This window comes from Bubalus kerabau, chromosome 5 (genome assembly GCF_029407905.1).
Source record: "Bubalus kerabau isolate K-KA32 ecotype Philippines breed swamp buffalo chromosome 5, PCC_UOA_SB_1v2, whole genome shotgun sequence".
NCBI classification, from domain to species: Eukaryota; Metazoa; Chordata; class Mammalia; order Artiodactyla; family Bovidae; genus Bubalus; species Bubalus kerabau.
Window position 1 is genome coordinate 34,528,472 of NC_073628.1, and position 16,522 is coordinate 34,544,993.

General features: G+C 47.9%; 1 protein-coding gene, 1 long non-coding RNA gene and 1 other non-coding gene across 4 annotated transcripts; 2 read left to right on the plus strand and 1 right to left on the minus strand.

Moving 5' to 3' along the window:
- Nucleotides 1-330: 330 nt before the first annotated feature.
- KCTD21 (potassium channel tetramerization domain containing 21) lies at nucleotides 331-16,504 on the minus strand. Of its 2 annotated transcripts, none has more exons than XM_055581419.1 (2): nucleotides 16,423-16,504; nucleotides 331-3,800 (listed from the first exon to the last, which is right to left on the minus strand). In XM_055581419.1, the coding sequence occupies exon 2, from the start codon at nucleotides 3,767-3,769 to the stop codon at nucleotides 2,987-2,989; it is 783 nt and encodes a 260-aa protein (XP_055437394.1). In that variant the 5' UTR covers nucleotides 3,770-3,800; nucleotides 16,423-16,504; the 3' UTR covers nucleotides 331-2,986. The 2 variants fall into 2 exon arrangements, with proteins under 2 accessions (XP_055437394.1, XP_055437395.1); XM_055581420.1 differs by lacking the exon at nucleotides 16,423-16,504 and adding an exon at nucleotides 15,448-15,960.
- TRNAC-ACA (transfer RNA cysteine (anticodon ACA)) lies at nucleotides 4,280-4,351 on the plus strand. The gene has a single exon. It is a non-coding gene; the product is annotated as a tRNA-Cys (tRNA).
- LOC129652625 (uncharacterized) lies at nucleotides 9,465-13,197 on the plus strand. The gene is made up of 3 exons (XR_008714622.1): nucleotides 9,465-9,532; nucleotides 10,337-10,362; nucleotides 12,564-13,197. It is a non-coding gene; the product is annotated as an uncharacterized LOC129652625 (long non-coding RNA).
- Nucleotides 16,505-16,522: the final 18 nt, after the last annotated feature.

A 16,522-nucleotide genomic window follows, 5' to 3' on the forward strand; every position in this document is an offset into this window, starting at 1 on the left:
TGCGCTGCCCGTGGCTCCCCTTCTGCTATGGCCCCGAGTGGACACTCCCCAACCCTGCTTGGCTCCCTGGCCCTGGCTCATGGTGTTTCCTGTCACAGTGCAGCCTACCCTTAGAGGCCCAGCTCGACCACCCATTAAGCCCTTTCTGAGAGCTAAGTTTGCTTTCCCCAAGTTCCCAAGCCCAGGGTGTGCCCCTCTAATCTTTTCTACGCTGAACTTATCTGTGACTGTTCCCATCCTCAGGGCCCATATACCAGGTACCCCAGAAGGCTTGTTAAATTGTTATATGCTTGTGGTGTCTCCGGCTTAACAATCCATCATTACTTCTAAGAGAGCAAACGTTTATTGAGCTATGTGCCAGGCCTAGCTAGGAATTTTCACATACACAACCAGGTCACATAACACTGGGGAAACAAATCAGGGAGGCCCAGGGACTTGTCCAAGTTTACACAGCACGCACTGGAGCCAGAATTGAGCCAGTGATCAATTGAGCCAGAATCAGGTCAGCCTGATTCCAAAGCCAAGGTTTTTCCCCTTATATGTAGACACAAAATAATAACAACCATTTATCATTTATACTGTATTCTCATATACATTAGTTCATTTGATCCTCACAACAGCCCTGTGAGGTAGATAGGGTTATGGGTTACTGTTATGCCCATTTCACAGATGAAGAAACAGAGGTGGCTCAGTGAGGTGAGTGACTTGCATAAAGTCACACAGCAAATTAGTGGCTTCACAGGTCCTGTGCTTTCTCTAAAGTCAAGCTGCTTGAATTAAGAAGCACCAAAAAGACGGAGAAATACTTTTTATGAAAAGGAACATGGGACAGTAGTGATTTATGAGATTTCTTCCTTAAACTGTTCTGCTGTGGTCACAGCTTCTGCTGGCTGGTCTAAACTGTGTTCTCCTGAGTGGCTTTCCCAAATACCAATAGTCTGGTGGCCTGGGGCAGTTATGAGACTCAGAGGTCCCACTGTACGGGGGGGAAAAGACCTTTATTACTTAAGGAATGTGGCCTTTCCCACAGCTGAGCACACAAGCTCCTTCCTCAGCCCATCCCCTGGGGTACCTGTGGCACCAGGCGTCTCTGGCTTTGTCTGAGGGCCCCTGCCTAGTGGGGAAGACTGTGGGACTTCCACGGTCACCCTCATTCCAGGGATGAATCATAACATGCAGTTTTGAGACTTGCACTGCTTATCACCCCTGGAAAGTGGTGGCTCAGGGTGTCTTGCCCTGGGTCTCACCCCAAGGAAGTCAACAGACTGGTTATGCACAGAAACAGTACCACATCCCTCAGAGCAGTGTTATAGGTGCTGGACACTTCCTCCAAGGGCAGTGTTATGGTTCAGACCACTCCTGGGCTCCTTGCTACAAATGCCAAGACCCTGGTCTCCTTCCTTTGGGGAAGCAATCTTCAAACTTACCAGAAGATGGTCAAAAGCTATGCAGGGTCATGTCTGGTGAGGAGGGAGGGTCATAAAGTGAAGCTGTAAAAAACAGGGATGACCTACAGGGACAGGGATGACTTACAGGGAATGTCAGGGGGATAACCTTGGTTTTGAAGACAAATCCCAAGGGGAATCCTAATTCCAAGTAGTAACATTTTCAGAATAGGTATGTGGCCTCTCAAAGTGACTATTCTGAAAAAGAAAATACACATTTGGGTGAGAAGAAAGGTCTACCAGGAACAGAAAATGCTTGTGGCAGGACAGATTTCAGCTCAAGATAAGGAAGGACTTTCTAACAGCCAGCCATGACAGGGGCTGGTTGTGGGGATGACGGATGTTCTGTTGCTGAGAGTATGTTAGCAGAGATAGTTATCTCCTGAAGGTACTGGGGGGAAGCCCTCAGCCCCAAATGTGCTGGGGTGTGCTTGGGGTGGGAGAGCACTAAATGACTGTTGAATTATTTTCCAACCCTGAGAGTACATAATATATTTGTTTAAAAGAATCTGTTTCACATGTAAAATATCATGTATGAAACGAGTTGCCAGTCCAGGTTCGATGCACGATACTGGATGCTTGGGGCTGGTGCACTGGGACGACCCAGAGGGATGGAATGGGGAGGGAGGAGGGAGGAGGGTTCAGGATGGGGAACACATGTATACCTGTGGCGGATTCATTTTGATATTTGGCACAACTAATACAATTATGTAAAGTTTAAAAAAAAAAAATATTCTACCCAAAAAAAAAAAAAAAAAAAAGACATACAAAAAATTTGGGGGTTCAAAACATAATACACTTAAAAAAAAAAAATCTGTTTCAATGACACTTCAAATTCTTGGAGAAAGAAGTCAGGGATCAGGCCACATTGGAAGTGCCTTTCATTGTAGTGGCTCCAGATACTTTCAAATCTTCACAGGGATTAGCAGCTCATTTCTGAAGCCAGGAATCCCCAGATGCCTAGATTTGGCCCTGTCAAGAGGGACAGCCCCACCTTCTGAACGTGCCTGGAGACTCATTCCTCTATGCCGGGACAGCTCAAATCCTGCCCCCACTACCTACTTCATTTCCAAGCCAGCCAAGCAAGCCCCAGGTCCTGGCCACATCCCGGGGATGGAGGGGCAGGCAGGATGGGAATCTCTGGGGAATTTCTGTTCCGAGAAACCAGAAGGAGCCTCTTATTCTCACTTCACCCCCCTGTACCAAAGGAAGGGCTGCAGGCAGTGCCTCATGGTACAGAGAGAGCTGGAGTCCAAGGGAAAAGTGCTGTTCTCTATCTAGCCAGGAAGTCCTCCTGTAGGACATGATGGCAGACTTCACTTACAGCAAACTGCCCATCTCCAGCTCAAAGCGGCAAGGAAAAAGGTGGCTGTGTCAAGAGGACACACAGATTCTACGGGTGGACTGCATTGTGGGGGGGAAATCAAGTCCTGCTACGCGATTAATGCAGATTAGTATGGTACCCTGCCTCACACCACCGGTGAGACACTCTCCTACATCCTGGCTTTGGGAAGACCCCCTCCAGTGTTGCTGGGGTCCTTTTATCTATACCGTATTAATCGAATAATCTTATTGTTCATAAAATCCACAGCGTGTGGGTGAGAAGAGTCGATACAGAAGCCATCACTCAGCGCGATCTTGAGCACCTCCTCCACAAAGACCTGGAAGCTGTTGATCTGCTTGTTGGCTGGCACCACCCAGAGCCTCTTGAGGTTCTGCTTGGTGTACTCCTCCTCTGGCAGGCCCTCCACGTTGGCCACCCAGTCCAGAGTCAGGTGGTTGGGGTCTTGCAGGTGGCTGGTGATGGAGGAGAGGTTGCCATTGGAGCAGTAGAAGAGCTTGGAGCCGAGGAGCTTGAGGAAGAGGCAAGAGGTGCTGAAGATGTTGGCATTGAAGACCTCCATGCTGGAAGAGGAGAGGCTGTAGATCTGGGGTGCCTCACGCACGGTGAAATGGACTGTCTGCACACGCTGGTTCAGCGTGATGTTGAGCATGGCATTCTTCTCGGCCTTGGACAGCTCCACCTCCTTCTCTTGCAGGGCCTCAATCAGGGGCTGTACCTGGTAGAAGTCGGCCTCCCTGCGCAGCAGGCCCATCTCCTGGAAGTCCTCGGGCAAGTCCAGGTGGGAGGTTCGGAGGAAGTTGAGGATGTAGCGGAACACTTTGCCGTCACGGTCAATGAAGCAGTTGCCCTGGCTGTCCCTCTTGGTGGGCATCTTCCCGCTGAACATGGCACCCAGCATGGAGTCAGGGAAGCTGGTCAGGGTTGCCAGTGAGGTTGTATACAGCTTCCCTCCGACATTGAGCGTGATGGGGTCAGACATGGCAGGAAGGCTGGGGTGCAGGAAAATAGTCCTACAGAGAGAAAAGAAAGAAATGACCATTACCCAACCATATCTGATGTCTTAGTCTTTTGGGGCTGGTATAACAAAATATTGTAGACTGGGTGGCTTAAGTAACAAACATTTATTTCTCATAGTTCTGGAGGCTGGGAAGTTGAAGGTCAAGGTAGGGGCAGATTTGGTGTCTGGTGTATTCTAATATGGAGAAGGGGCAAGAGAGATCTCTGGAGTCTCTTTTATAAGGACAGTAATCTTGTTCATGAGGGTGGAGCCCTCATGACATAATCTCCCAAAGGCTCTACCTTATGCCAGCACATTGGAAGTTGGGATTTCAGTGTATGAATTCTGGGGGACACAAACACCCAATCCATAACATCTGGGTAGTCACAGTTCTCAATTTCTTATTGTATGTCCTTGGAGTTGAAATGAATGGATAACTCGATAAACAATTGGATGGGTAATAATTGTCACACTGTCTAAAGCATGTTGACTTCCCTAGTGGCTCAGATGGTAAAGCATCTGTCTACAATGCAGGAGACCCAGGTTCGATCCCTGGGTTGGGAAGATCCCCTGGAGAAGGAAATGGTAATCCACTCCAGGACTATTGCCTGGAAAATCCCATGGACAGAGAAGCCTGGTAGGCTACAGCCCATGGGGTCGCAAAGATTCAGACGTGACTGAGCGACTTCACTTTCTTTCTTTCTAAAGCATGTTAGGTTCACTAAGGGAGTTAAAAAAGAAAGAAAGAAATGAAAAGAAAAAACAAAGCCTGGGTCCCACCCTCCAGAGACTGTTTTAATTGGTGTGGTATGTAACCCCACCATTGATGTATTTTAAAGCTGATTCTAAATGTTCAGTTAGGACAGAGAACCACTGGTCTAAGGAAAGGCAGAAAATGCACCTGGACTGAACACTATGCTGGCTGCCCTTACGTACATTTGCTTACACACTATCCTTTGACATACACAATATCACCAGTCATCCCCACTGTGAGGGAGACTGCCAGGATTCACTCCCCAGGCTTACAGTGGTACAGGGTCCTGCAGGATTCAAGCCCAGCCGCCTTTATACGAGACAGAAAAATGTATTCATCCTTACTAGCCAACTACTGGGCCATTCTCGGTACTTAACAGACGTTCTGAGGTATAGAACTCCAAGCCCCGTTCTCCTTCTGCTGTATCAATGTTGCCTTATTTATTTTTCTATCTAAAAGAATGCACAGCAAATGGCTGTGATTAGTACCATTTCCATCTACCTTTCAGGCCCACAGTGGGTCACTCGGTCCTCTGGACTCCCAGTGACGCTCCTTCTGGATTCTCACCCTCCCATGATGACCTGCCTGGCCATGAAGATGCCCTTGGCTCCTGATGGCCTGCCCTTTCCTACCATGATGGAACCCCAGGCTCCTCTGAACCTTGCTTTGTAGTGCGGATGTGGGCCTCTGCCACCAAGCACCCTTCCTGAGGGCTCTTTACCCACTCCTTAACAAGTCTCCCCCGCTATCCCCCCACTGACCTCACAGCCTCTAGTGTCCATGGCTGGCGAGTCTCCTTCAACCGGAAGGCTTGGATTCTAACTTTTCTTTAAGGGTCTAGAAATCAGGGGATGTACTGTTTTTGCTCCTAACATGATACCTTCCCAGGAGTCAAATTGTGCAGTGAATCCAGGAATCTTTCCCTAATGTTGGGTGTGGGGGCACAGGTAGGAATCAATCCCGGTGCTGCCCCTGAGAAGAGGCCAGGCTGGCAGAGGAGACCGCAACAACAGGCAGTGACGAGGAAAATGACCAGCTACAGCACAGTGAGGACAGCTAATACTTCACAGTAATGTTAAATGGTGTATAATCTATAAAAACACTGAGTTGCTATGCTGTAAACCCGAAACTAATATTGTAAATCAACTCTACCTTAATAATCAAGAAATAATAAAAAGAAGGAAGGAAGGATGGAAAAAAGGAAGAACAAGCAGGAGTAGGCCTGGGATGAATTCTGGCACACTTACTGTCCAGATGGGAAAACTGAGGTCCAAGCAGGGGACTTCCCTCAAAGTCACCCAGCAAGGGTAGCAAGCGGGCCAGGGCAGTTGTCACCAAACATCTGCCTTCTGAAGAGGCTGAGTGCACTGTGAACCTGTGAGTCATTTAGTCGTGTCTGACTCTTTGTGACCCCATGGACTATTTGCCCCACCAGGCTCCTCTGTCCATGGGGATTCTCTAGGCAAGAATACTGGAGCGGGTGGCCATTCCCTTCTCTAGGGGATCTTCTGGACTCAGGTATCGAACCTGGGTCTCCCATAGCGCAGGCAGATTCTTTACCATCTAAGCCACCAGGGAAGCCCCGACTGCACCGAGACCCCTCTACTCCAGAGGGTAGTGGCCATGCTGGGTGTGGAGGACTCTCGGCTGCCTCACCCAATTCTTTGGTGGGGTTGGGGTGGGGGGTGAATTCTGTCCCTGTCCAACAGGGCACTTTGATATTGCAGAAAGGCATTAACCATCTGGAGTGTCTGAAGAGAAACAAGCCCATGATGAAGTTACAAAATCATCAACAGAAGCCTGGAGCAGATGGGCTGCGAGACGTTGGTGGTGGGTGGGTTGGGGTGGGGGGAAGGGAGGTGTCCAACAGAGAAGGGTGGGGGAGGGCTCCTAGGAAGGGGCGGTAACCACACTGCTGAGACTTGCAGCTGAGGTGTATGCTTGGCCTGGGGCCCGAGTCTGACCAATTTTCCCTCTAGTGGGTGCAGGCAGGAGCTGGACCCAGCAGTGGGCCACCTGCTTTCTCATTCCAGCATCTCCTTTTCTTTCTAGATAATAATCTGCACCTTCAACTTTCCAGTCTCTCTTTCTCTTTAAGGCCCAGGCTCTGTGAAGTGGCTGAGCTCCAAGGAAAGGAAAGAGCAGGCTTTGGTGCGACAGAGAGGCTGGGATGTCTTTCCTGACAATTCTCTGGGCTGCAAACCCCATATCTCCTAAGTACATCAGTTCTGAAGAGCTCAAAGCAGGTGGGGAGGACAATCAGGTGCCACAGGGCAAACCAGGGCCCTTGGATGGGCACCCAAAGTCCTATTTTTCTGCATGCAAAGCGACAGAGCAGCCGCCTTCCCGCCCCCGCGCCCTGCTGTGCGGCTCCTGGTCATTCATCCAGGGCAGTGCCAGGAGTTGCAGTCTGGGCCGAGGCTGTTTAGAAGGAGGTCTCCTGACCCCTGGAATACAGACTCAGACATAGAACAGACTTATGGACGTACTGGGGGAAGGAGAGGGTGGGATGACTAGAGAGAGTAGCACTGAAATACATGTTACCATGTGTAAAATAGATAGCTGAAGGGAAGTTTCTATATAGTGCAGCAGGGAGCTCAGCCTGGCGCTCTGCAACAACCTCGAGGGGCGGATGGAGTGGGAGGTGGGAGGGAGATTCAAGAGGGAGGGGATATGTGTATACCATGGCTGATTCGTGTTTCTGTATGGCAGAGACCAACACAACGTTGTAAAGCAATTATCCTCCAATTGAAAAAAAAAAAGGTAAGTCTCCTGACCCCAGACTAGGGGGCTCCCTGTGCTCTTCTCCACAGACTCAGGAATCACAGAAGTCAGCCCTTCCAGCCCCTATTTCCTAGTCACAGTGCCCGGTGCCCACTGTGGCAAGTCCACAGGCTCGGTCTGAGAGCCACGATGACACAAGGGGGTAGGAACTGGCATCCCAAGGCTGAGCAGCTTCCCTGAGGGTGGCAGGGGCTTTCACCACTGAGCTCCAGCCCCACTGTGTACCCAGCTGCCTCTTAGACACGCCCACCTGGATTTTCTGTGGATACCAGAAGCCTCACAAAGAGTTCCTCTTCCCCAGATCCTGCTGTGACTTCTTCTCATCCACCCATCTGCGTGAGCCCACAAGGCAGCACTGACTCAGCATCCCTAACATTTTTCTCGACTGTCTCCTTGAACTTGTCCCTGTAGGAACTCCTGGAGCTCAGGGCTCACCCCCACTCCCCCAGCATCCTCACGTGGCTCCCTGCCTCCTTTCTGTCCACCTGCCATTTCAGTGTGCAGGCTGATTTTCCTGAAGCAGTGCTGCCTGCTCTGACTACTGTGTGCAATCCAATCTCACCTTCGATCCCGCCTCTCCCCACACTCTATGCTCCTGCCGTCCTGACACCACGGGATCTGCCCTCCCCTGCCCTGCCTTTGCTCTCCTTATACCACCCTTCTTCACTTTTTCCACTTTCTCTGCGTTCAACCTATGAGTCACTGCCTCTATCTATCCCCAAACCTCCACTTTGCCAGCTCTCTTCTTGGGGCTTCTGGTCCCTTGCACAGCCCACCATTCCATCATGTAATCAATCATGTAATGATCTGCTTTGGATTTGGCCTTCCTCCCTAGTGCTCTCAAGGTGAAGATCACTGGACATCGATATGCATAAAAAGAACCTTAACTCTTATCTCGCAACACAGATGAAAAATTAACTCAAAAGAGGTCACAGACAAATGGACTGTGACTCAGCAATACAAGCCAACTAGCTACTGACACACAACACAGAAGAATCCCTAAAGCATCCTATTAAGTGGAGGAAGCTGGCCTCAAAAGGTCACGTGGTATATGATTTTACTTATACAACATTCTGGAAAAGACACAACTATAGATACAGAAGTCAGACCAGTAATTGGAGAGGCTGGGGATAGGACTGGCTACACAGAGACTGGAGGAATATTCTGGACTGACAGAAATATTCAATATCTTGATGTAGTGGTAGTCAGATGACTATATAAAGATTATAGAAATTCCTGTAACTGTACACCTAAAAAGGGTGACTTTTACTGCACATAAACTATGCCTTCATAAACTGGAAAAAAACCAAGATTGTGATTATGTCATGATAATATAATACACTGGGTTATGACCAGTTTTATATATATTGTTGTGAAACTTTTGTTTCATTTGTGCGTGTGTGTGTGTCTGTGTGTGTGAGAGAGAGAGAGAGAGAAAGGAACTGGAAGGTGATATAAAGTGTACCTTCATAACATGGGTTATGATGAAACTTGTTTGTGAAAACCGCTGCCTGGTTTGTGATCTCTGACAGCGGTGACCCAGCTCCTGTCCCTCTGTGTTCACTGCGAGCACATGGGGGATGCTGTGGGTACTGCGGAGGAGGGGCTGAGGGAGGAAGGGATGAACATGTCCTGAGCATTCTGCTACATCCTAGGCCTGTACACCCACCAGCCCTTTTAACTCTTATAGCAGTTCTACAAAGCAGCCGTCGTTCCGTTAGGCAGATAGGAAACAAGAGACTCAGGAGACTGAGGACTTGCCCAGGACACACGGCCAGGGAGTGGAAAGCTCACTCTCTTTCCCCTGCACAGGCTGCTGAGAGCTGGAACAGCAACAAAAGGCTGTTTCATAGGCTCCACAAGTTTGAGAATCCCTGAAGCAGCCTTTTAAAATAGTGCTAGGCAGCTTGCTTGGCAAGACAGCAGCTACCACCTGCTGAGCACACACTTCCTGCTTTTATAATGCTTTGGCTAACATGCAGTAGCATTTTATTTATTTTTAACAAAAATATATAGAGAAGTATAGAGAATGATACTACTGTGCTGATTCTTTACCTGCATTACCTCACTTGATGTCTATATAAGCACCCTGGCAGACAGATGCTATTATTTCTGTTTTACAGATGAGGAAACCGAGGCTCAGGAAGGTTAAGAGATTGCTCAAGGTTACAGAGCTAGTCACTGGAGGAGCTGTGATCTGAATCCAGGTCGGTGCGAGTCCAACACCTCTCACTGTTTCCCCTTCCCACCCTGAGGCCCTAACATGAGTGGAAGGTGCACATTCCCTTATTCTCTGCCCAGATCCGACTGGGGTAGGTCTTTCGGCAGCTAGTCTGGGGCTGGCCTGGGACTCTGCCCACTCACATCTGAGGATACAGGGATTGGATTCTGGATGGCCTGGAGCCCCTCCATAGCTGACACACCACAAGTCTAAATCCTACTATTTCAATGGCAACCCATGATCCCTAATGACAAAGCAGCAAAATACAAAATACAAAAAGCCAGGTTTTTTTTTAAAAAAGCCAGATTAATGAGAATTACAAACCGAACCATGAAACAGGAGATAAAAGAAACTCCACCACTGTCTGAACAAATAATTTGTCCTAAGCAGGAGAATTTCCAAGTCTGCCTCTCGACTCAAAAAGAACCAAGAAAAAAGATCAGCCCATTTCCCTCTCTGAGAAAACCAGGAAATTATGCCAGGCAGATCCTCGGACCATCTGCCTGGGCAGGGAAAGTCAGGGGGCCTGGGAACTTGGGAGATGGCTGGAACTCTCTCCTCCCTGAGATTAGTCTGTGGCCCAAATGAAGGGTGGTGGATCTTAAAGCCCAGCCTGGTACCATGTGGAGGGCAATCCCAGTCTAGAGCCTGAAAATCACCCCATTGCAACCTTTAATTGTAACAAAGGAAATAGAATTCTTTGAGAGTGAGTGTCCTGTAAGCAAGGGCAGTTAAGACATTGCTCTGGAGTCCTCCTTTAAAACTATGTCCTTTAAAACCATTCCTACAGGTCTCAAGAGACACAGCTACTGCCTGGTGAGTACTTATTGCTGCTGCTGCTAAGTCGCTCCAGTCGTGTCCAACTCTGTGCGACCCCATAGACGGCAGCCCACCAGGCTCCCATGTCCCTGGGATTCTCCAGGCAAGAACACTGGAGTGGGTTGCCACGTCCTTCTCCAGTGCATGAAAGTGAAGAGTGAAAGTGAAGTCGCTCAGTCGTGTCCGACTCTTAGCTACCCCATGGACTGCAGCCCACCAGGCTCCTCCGTCCATGGGATTTTCCAGGCAAGAGTACTGCAGTGGGTCGCCATTGCCTTCTCTGGAATACTTATTAGGTACTTGCTATTAGACACATTTGCTCAGTTAATCCTTGTAACTTCCTTTGAGGAAAGCATTTTCTCCACTTCATAAATGAGAATCTGAGGCTCTAAGAGGCAGGTGACTTGCCCAAAGAAATGTGTGGCAGAGCCAGGATTCAAGCCCAGGCCCGTCTGACTGCCATGCTCTGAATGACCTTGGGAATTCAGCAGTCAAACCCCTTGCAGAGGTTTGGCACTTGTCCTCTCCTACCTCTTACCAGGTGCTCTCATACCTGCCACCTCATTTTGATTCTGACATGCATGACCAGTGAGTGTGCAGAGAATCAACATTTCCTGAGCACTGAGGACATGTCCCGAGCTATATGAGGCATTTTCTGTAGATTATGTCACTGCAACACCACACTGAGGCTGTGAGGCAGGTACAATTATTATCTCTATTTTCTGGGTTATAAAACTGAAGCACAGAACAGTGAAGACAGCTGCTTAAGATCACACAGCTAGCGGTAGCAGAGCTAGAATTCCAAGTGAGGCCTCTCTTCAAAGCCTGTGCTGCCCAGGGACTTCCCTCGTGGTCCAGTGGTTAAGAGTCCACCTTGCAGTGCAGGGGATGTGGGTTTGATCCCTGGTTGGGGAACTAAGATCCCATGTGCCGCGGGGCAACTAGAAAGCCCATGCACTGCAATGACAGATCCCACGGGTCAGGCCCGTAGCCAGGTAAGTATTTCTTAAAAAAATTACACCTATCTTAAAAAACCCCTGTGCTCCCTTCGAAACAAAGAAGCATATGCTTCTTTATTAAGAAGCATAAACAGGACTTGAATAAACAGAGACCTGTGATGATTCTGAGAGGCAGTTTCTTAAAGCTGTTCTTCCCTGGTGGCTCAGACAGGAGATCTGCCCACAAGGCGGGAGACCCAGGTTCAATCCCTTGGCTGGGAAGATCCGCTGGAGAAGGGAGTAGCAATCCACTCCAGTATTCTTGCCTGGAGAACTCCATGGGCAGAGGAGCCTGGCAGAATACAGTCCATGGGATTGCAAAGAGTTGGACACGACTGAGTGACTAACACTTTCACTTCACTTAAAAATTAATTATAGTTGTTATGCTATTCTAATCCCACTTCCAAAAGTATTTTTTCAAAAGATTAAAAAAAGAAAAGGATTAAAATCTTATTTTGGAAAAATTGGTGATAACCTAAAAGAGTATTTAAAAAAGTATATCTTAGTATAATGTATGAAATCAGACTGTGAGGCAATGACATTTCAGACTGTGGTGTTAAGACAATGAAAAGGGGAAGGAATTTTGTAGTACCCATGTTGAAAAGACTGATTATCAATTAAAAAAAAATATTTATCCTTACAACAACTCAGGGATGTAGGCAAGATAGATCACATTATCTTTATTTCACAGACACAGTGAGAATGAATCCCTGGCCCAGGGCTTTGTGTCCATTCTTGACCTCTGAGTCATGGCCTCTGGGAGGTTCCAGGTTTGGACACTGCTCAGAGGACTAGTCCTTTGGAGGCAGCCTAAGGTCTTCTCTAACCCGGGTCCTGAACAAGACACTAAACCCAGATGCAGAGGTCCTAGTTAATAGCCCACACACTAACAGAGCCTTAGAACAAGCAAGGGCTCTTTCTGTGCAATTCCCTACATTATTGCCCACTAAGCCTCCCTAATGAAGGTATTTTACATGCAATCTACTCCTTTTACACACCGAGGACCAGTTGTTTTAACAATCAATCTACAAGGCTTTGATAATTATTTATCTTTTTATCCATCCATCCATCTATACATCTATCATGTCTCAGCTCTGCTCAGAGCCTAGAAATGATACTCCAAGTAGCAAGAAGCACACCTGACCCCAGATCGTGGTTGTTAAACCTTAACTCCTACAAAAAGAAACCATGGTTTCCTAGGGAAACTGGTGATTCCAGGACTTTGACGGGAAAAGTTCAAGGTGAGCCTGGAACATCTCTTTCCAGACAGCAAAGAAGACATCAAAGATTAACGTGATCAAGTCAAAAGAACGCAGATCTCAAAACCTGTCATCACAAGGAAAAATTTTTTTCATAACTATGTGATCATTCCACAATATATACAAATATCAGATCATAATTTGCTGGTTTTTTTTGTTTAGTTGTTAAGTCATGTCTGACTCTTTTGAGACCCCATAGACAGTAGCCTGCCTGTCCATGGGATTTTCCAGGCAAGAATACTGGAGTGGGTTGCCATTTCCTACTCAGGGAGGTCTTCCCAACCCAGGGATTGAACCCATGTCTCTTGTTATCTTCTGCATTGGCAGGGGGATTCTTTACCACTGCGCAGCTGGGAAGCCCACTTTAGTTACAAGAGGGAAAACTTAATCTTTTATGGAAAGATCAGGCTGTTAGGACCTTATCCAATAATCAAACTTAGCATTCATGGATAGGATAGTAGGATTCTGATAACATATGCCTCCTAATGTGATGCAATTATAAGTACACAACATTGCCAGAAAAGAAATAAAACAAGTTGAACCTAGTTATTGCTAAAATAAATTTAAACAGGTAGAGGGGCTCTATCTAGATTAAATGAATTGCTTAGAGATATAATTAAATGCAATGAATGAATGCTGACTGCATCTGATTAAAAAAATATGAGATAATTTTTGACAGTTGGAGAAATTTGAATCTCAACTGTTTAGTAGATAATATTGAGTTCTTGCTATTTTTCTTAGGTATGATAATGGTCTTATGGTTATGGTACAGAATGTTATAATTAGGAGATAACATGCTGAAGAATTTAGGGGTCAAGTGTCAAGACATCTGTAACTTTTCAATAGTTTAGCAAAAAGCGTACATGTGTAAAAACAAAATTGTCAATGTGAATCGGTGCATCGGTGAAAGGCTATTCCTTCAATGTTTCTGTATGCTTAAAAATTCTAAGAATATTTTTATTTTGAAGGAAGAGGGAAGAAAAGAGTACCTCTTTCCTGTGACTACAGATGTAAAGTTCCAGTCAGAGTGCCTGGCCCTAGTAAATAGCCAGATTCCATAAATATTAGATGTTGTTACTACTACTAAGACGCATTAGCATCTCATGATCTTCTCCTGACGTCTCAGTGCTCTGGAGGATGAAGAAGCCAACCAGGGCTAAGCTAAAATAGCCCACAGTTGGTGGAGGGCAACTGAATGTACATCCAAGTAGTCTTCCTACTCAGATGAAACTGCCCACAGGAACCACAAAATTAGGCCTGCCTGTCTCCATGCTGAGATCCAGGCTGGGAGAAGTCGGCTGTTTAGGCCTTGTTTTCCCTGCTTCCTTCTGAACTCAGTCTCTGCTACTATAGTAGAAAAGAAACTCCTGTGATGGTTTACCAAGAATGTTAACCAAGAGGGGCCACTTCTGGGCCTCACAGATGTTTATGGGGAGAGGAAAGTGCTTCGGCTTTGGTGTCACCTGGGCCTGCATTTGAATCAGGCTCTGCCACTTCATTAGCTGTGTGGCCCTAGACCAGTTCCTGGGCACACGATGGTGATCATAACAACAACAGCAGTAATAACAATGGCTGCCGTTTATTGAGCAGTTACTACTATGCTAGGTACTTTGTGTGTGCTTAGTTGCTCAGTCGTGTCTGACTCTTTGCAACCCCATGAACTGCAGCCCACCAGACTCCTCTGTCCATGGGGATTCTCCAGGCAAGAATACTGGGGTGGGTTGCCATGCCCTCCTCCAGGGGATCTCCCCAATCCAGGGATCAAACCCAGGTCTCCCGCATTGCAGGTGGATTCTTTACCGACTGAGCGACCAGGGAAGCCCTTTATGCATGTTAATTTCATAGATGAAGATGCTTATTATTATCCCTACTTTACAGACCAACCACATTACGCCCTCTCCTATCTCTGCAGTTTGGCATCTGCTATCCCTCTGCCTGCACTGCGAAGAAAATGCCATTCATCTGCCAGGCCCATTGGCTGCAATTCATTCCTTTCTTCTTTGCATCTCCAGAGCATTTTATTCTTACTCCTCACCAAGGCTCACTTTCCTTAAGTAGACAGTTGCTTGGCCACCCTGTCAGGTCAGGGATCTGTACCCCAGATCTGTACCCCAAGAAGTCGGCAGGCAGGGGAAGGGGGAAAACTTTCTCCCTGTTAAGTCATATCCATTTTCCTAGTCCCAGACTGTCATCTACCAATAGGGAGGTTTACCAATCTCTTCTGAATTTTCAAAACTTTCTATTTTGAAACAGTCTCTTGAATTTTCAGTTTGGAATCTGAGGCACACGGCAAAGCCCAGGTAATTACCTGGAAGTAAATATAAGAACTCCCAAAGTGTAGGGGATGCATAGAACACAGCTAGGTAAACTTCAAGGATGACAGCACTCAAAGTGAGTAATATGTCTCCCAAAAAACGAGAGCAGTCTTCCCCACCTTACTTACACAGCCCACCAGATAAAGAGTCTGGCTCACAGCCCTGGAGACTATCTGGGGATACCGCCCTCCACCTCCCCTTTCTGGCCTCCCCACACCCAACAGCTGTATCTTTAGCTCTGCTTTGCCCAGTTTGTATCTCTAAAAGGCCCAAATGCTGTTTGCTCCATTATGTGCTCACCAGACAGAGAAGGTGCTTCCCAACTCAGGTGACACACTTGAATCTTTGAAGGAGTCAACCAACAGGGCAGAGTCAACCAACAGGGCTGGAGAAGGGAAGTCACCTGACCTGGCTTGCACAGCAAAGCATTCTCTCATCTGGTGTAGATTTCCAACAATCATCACCATCCTCTACCCTCTTCCAGAACATTCCTTCATCCTTTTGGCTCACCCTTAGGCTTCACCTTCTGGTTTTCCTCAGGCCCAATCACTCTTCCACGGTCTTCCTGCTCCTCACAAGAAAGATAATTTATGAACAAACGTCTTTCAAACCTACCTCCTCATTTCATCCTAACAATAAGCCTCGGAGGTTAGCAGTGAGGAAGCTGGTCCTGTCACACAACCTGTGAAGGACCGGGACACTTGTCATCTATTCCCGGCCATTCACTACAAATTAAACCTCTACCTCCCTGCACTGCAGGGAAAAAAGCAGTGCCTTGAGAGTAAGGAGTCCTTGGGTGGTTTGGGGCAAGTCATTTTACTTCTCTGAGCCTCAGGTTCCTCAACTGTAAACAGATATGGTGACGTCTTCACAGGGTGTGAGTTGAATGAACTCAAATGTGTGACGCCGGGTTCAAGGAATGGGCTCTTTATTTTCTAGTCACAAGGAAAAGATGCTCCGTGCATCCGTAGACATTTGCCCATCTGGGCACTCTCTTACTCAAGTCCTATCAGCGCTGCTGATCCAGGGCCCAGAGGGATCCTTTTCATCTTTCCGTCTCCACCCTTCCCTCCCCAACGCTTTTCGGCTCATCCCACCCAATACAACTCAGGCTTGCTTCCTTGGCTTCCTTTGCACCCATTCCCCAGCCCCTTCTCCGATCTCACGCGCGTTCCACTTCTTATCTAGAGACCCCGCCCCTCCTTGACCCACCCACCGGACTCCTCCCACAGTCTCGGCCCTTATTATCCGGGCTTTTCAGACTATCGCCATCCATCCAGGCTCCTTCCACCAGCTCCGCCCCTTCTTCCCCATAAACATCCCCTCCCCCGCAGCCACAGGCGTTGCTATTCCCATTGCACGGATGAGAATGGCGAGGCTAGGGTAGGCTAGATGACTTCTCACGGTAGGACAGGTGTCCAGATGGGTCCGTGACCCCTCGCCGGCAGTCCCTGCACCCCACACCCCCGTCCGTGCCGCACCCACCTCCTGCCCTCGCTCAGCAACCTCCCCTCCGCGGGCGGCCAGCGCAGCTTTGCGAGGGGGGCGGAGGGCCGGAGCCCAGCCCAGGGGCGTGGCGGCCCGG